Here is a 3,573-nt window from a genome sequence, read left to right on the forward strand (position 1 = left end):
AGAAAGATGAGACGGACGAAATGAAGACAGAAGAGAATGAAAGATTATCTGTGGAATATTACTGCCTCAGCATTTGCCTAAGTGATCCAAGGAAACCACAGAAAAACTTGGACAAAGGCAGACGGATCCGGAATCGAACCGGCGTCCTCCCGAATGCTAAGCAATGGTCTAGACCTCTAGGCCAAGCCGCTCGGTAAAAATTGAAAATCATTTGTACCCTTATCGTTAGATATAAGAATAGTTACCTTACAGCGAGCATATGCTTTCTGGTACTCATGAGATACTTAAATACATCAAAGCCCAATTTATACATAGAAGTAGCTTGCGTTCTTCATAAAAATCAGCGAACTGTTTCAGCAATAATGTAGCTCAGATAAATTCAATTATATTATTATTAATCTGTCCTTTACCTATCTTACTTACTCATATATAAATGCGGAAGTTGCAATTGGGTTATACCTAACTGCTGAACGGATTTAGATCAAATTTGAATAGTTAGTCTGTCTTTGATAAATATATAGGATATTTTTTATCCCTATAATATAGATAATTCCTGAAAGAACATTGCCAGCGATTGATATACTTACAACCGAAAAATGCGGGTTGGATTTTCATTTATGTGTTTTTTTATATTTCTTTTTTGTACCGATTCTACGACACATCTCATTCTATACAAGCAAAAGATTCTCTAGTTCAATTCTCTTGAAAGCATATCTACATACTGGACTAGGCTGTCTTTCTGAAAACCTAATACAGAAAACAAAAGCTTCATTAATTATTCATCTGTTTTGATGTTTTTGACTAACGTTTAAGGAACATGACACCGATGTCCTACGAACGCCATTACCTTTCCCTCTTTAAAATAAACAAATAAACTGTTGTGCTAATATTTTTATAAAACATTTCTAACTGACTAATAACTAAACTCAATGTTTTATTCCATTATTTATTAAGTTAGAAAAGTTATATAAAAAAGTTGAATAAATCTTCACAATGTAGCAGTGTTTCCTATAAACTAGAATAAACAGTACACTAAACGGTAAATAACCGACTTGTCTGCACTTCAACTTTTCTGTTCAAATTCGAACTTTCTAGTGTACCCTGTGCCGTACGTAATCTTTTAATAATGCTCTGAAAGCAAGGAACTTTCTCGCAACCAATCTATCGGGGTATCGGGTTTCTTTCATGTATTTCCCAAATCAATTTCACTAAAGTTGCAACAACTGATGAAGAGCACGTTTACGAACTAATTTTGACCTGGATTTTTTTTCTTATTCCAATTTCCCTTATTGAAAAGAGTTCGCAGAAGAATGGTTTTCCTTTGACTTTTTTGTACAAAAGATATTGAAAAATTTACACGAACGTTTTTTAATTGCAACAAAATTTTTACAAAGATTTAGTTAGACTCGCAATCAGCTTACGTAATTTTATCTATATATAGTTTATTTATGTACTGGATAAATAAAATTAATGAAAATTCTTTGTTTCAGGAATGGCTGCGAGCAGTATGGGCCAATCAATGGCTTCATACTACAATCCATCAGCTGCATATGGATCCTTAAGCGCTGCGTCCATGGCTGCAGCTGCTGCAGCAGCCCAACAATCAGCCGCAATGTCTGCAGGACTTACATCACCAGCACAGGTATGATATACAAATGTGGATATTGGCATAACACCACTTTATGATTTAAATACGTTAATCCTGTATTTACATCGTAATACTGTCACTGTAAATGTTTTGGATGTCTGGCTTAGTGATTTAAGTTGGAGATGTGGCAATTAAGTTCCGGAAATTTATAAATAAAATATAAGTAAATTAATTTTTTCTCAACACGTTATATGTTTGGAGAACGGCGTTGTACGGGTGCGTAACATGGACAGTAGGCGTGGCGGAAAAGAAAAGGTTAGAAGCTTTCGAAATGTGGTGTTATAGGCGAATGATAAGGATAATGTGGGTAGAAAACGTTGGAAATGAAAAGGTGTTAGAAATAATAGGAGAACAGAGGACTCTATGGAAGTCAATAAAAAATAGGCGAGATAGGTTGGTAGGACACCTTCTCAGACATGAAGGTCTAGTCAGAGACATATTAGAGGCAGAAACAGGAGTTAGGAGGNGACAAATTTTATTTGAAACAGTTACACCATAATTATCCTTTTAATTTACGTGTAACGTACAGTTAATTACTGTACACTTTACATATTATAAATGAATATGTAAAGTGTACAGTAATTAACTGTACGTTACACGTAAATTAATTACTGTACACTTTACATATTGTAAATGAATATGTAAAGTGTACAGTAATTAACTGTACGTTACACGTAAATTAATTACTGTACACTTTACAGCTGTTAAACCTTATTAAAATTTTTGAAAAAATGAACTTTATTATTAATGAAAAAAATACAATATATACAAATATCCTTTATTTGTAAAATTTGTTTGTTCTTAAGTAAGATTGTGTTATTGGGCTGTTTCGTAGTCAATAATACTTTAAATTGTAATTGGTTTACAGTTGTTCGACCTGATGCGTCTGGTTTCAGTTGCCTTATAATAACAATATCAGGAAATACATTTGTTGGTTCGTTGCAAATATAAAATATTTCATTGAAACGACGACATAATTGGGCCAGGGGATTGTTATAAGTTTTTTCATTTTACCGAGAGTATTTTCAAACGAATTTGGCTCATCAAGCCCCCATAAGGTAGATTTAATTTAGGTTTATACATGTGATAGGTGCCCCTTAAGACCCATATGAAAAACCCATAAGGCAATCCTCATTTTAGTATCACCACTTTTTTGGTGGGATTTTCATGAGGACTCTACGGGGAAATCCCTATATCGGCATACCCCTTATTAGCCACATGCCTCCCGCATTCATTGGTAGCATTTCCCTAAACAGTTACAATAAGTTTTATCATTTACCGGATAGTAAGTCGTTCATTGGGTTTTTGAGGTATAAGGTTGTCCACCATGAGTCAGGCTCCCTGCGATCCCCTATTATTGCGCCAATGGTGCCTAGTTTAGAACTTTTTAAATTCTGTCGCTAGGGAGCTGGTAAAAAGCAGATTTCGTTCAATAGTCTTGCTTTACAGTCTCACCTTATAAAAATTGGTGACATAAAAGCATTTTTTATACTTTTACGACATCCTTAGTATAGATAGGTAGGTACTTATTACTTTTCAAGTTGTTCCGTCGCTATTCGCCGAAACGTTTGTTTTTTGTTATACTTATAGTTTTTAGTTATATACACATTTAATAATATCTTATTCGATTGATTTTGGTTTTAACTGTACATTCTTTGCATCCTAATTTACATTATCGTGCATATTACATTTGAATCTTCTCTTGGAATTCATAATACAATAGTAACCTATTCAATGTTTACCTGACTCATCGTTAAAATCATATTAGGGCCGTATTTTCCTCTCATAACCTTTTCAATTGTATCTATCACATTTACCTGAAATGTAGTCATTTGCTGTAAAGTTTTTCATACTAGTTTCTAATTCTATCTCTATCCATCTTAAATTGTTCTTCTCTTTCTCGTTTATTTAAATACATGTCCAAA

At 33.5% G+C, this 3,573-nt stretch overlaps 1 protein-coding gene across 1 annotated transcript in view; it reads left to right on the forward strand.

The window, feature by feature from the left end:
* Positions 1-3,573, forward strand: part of LOC108736581 (transcription factor SOX-2-like) — a 92,431-nt gene that overhangs the window by 70,923 nt on the left and 17,935 nt on the right. Inside the window, exon 3 of the mRNA XM_025978117.1 lies at positions 1,491-1,642. Coding sequence (XP_025833902.1) covers positions 1,491-1,642 — 152 coding nt within the window. The remainder of the gene's footprint in view (positions 1-1,490; positions 1,643-3,573) is intronic.

This window comes from Agrilus planipennis, unplaced genomic scaffold, assembly GCF_000699045.2.
Source record: "Agrilus planipennis isolate EAB-ADULT unplaced genomic scaffold, Apla_2.0 scaffold108, whole genome shotgun sequence".
NCBI classification, from domain to species: domain Eukaryota; kingdom Metazoa; phylum Arthropoda; class Insecta; order Coleoptera; family Buprestidae; genus Agrilus; species Agrilus planipennis.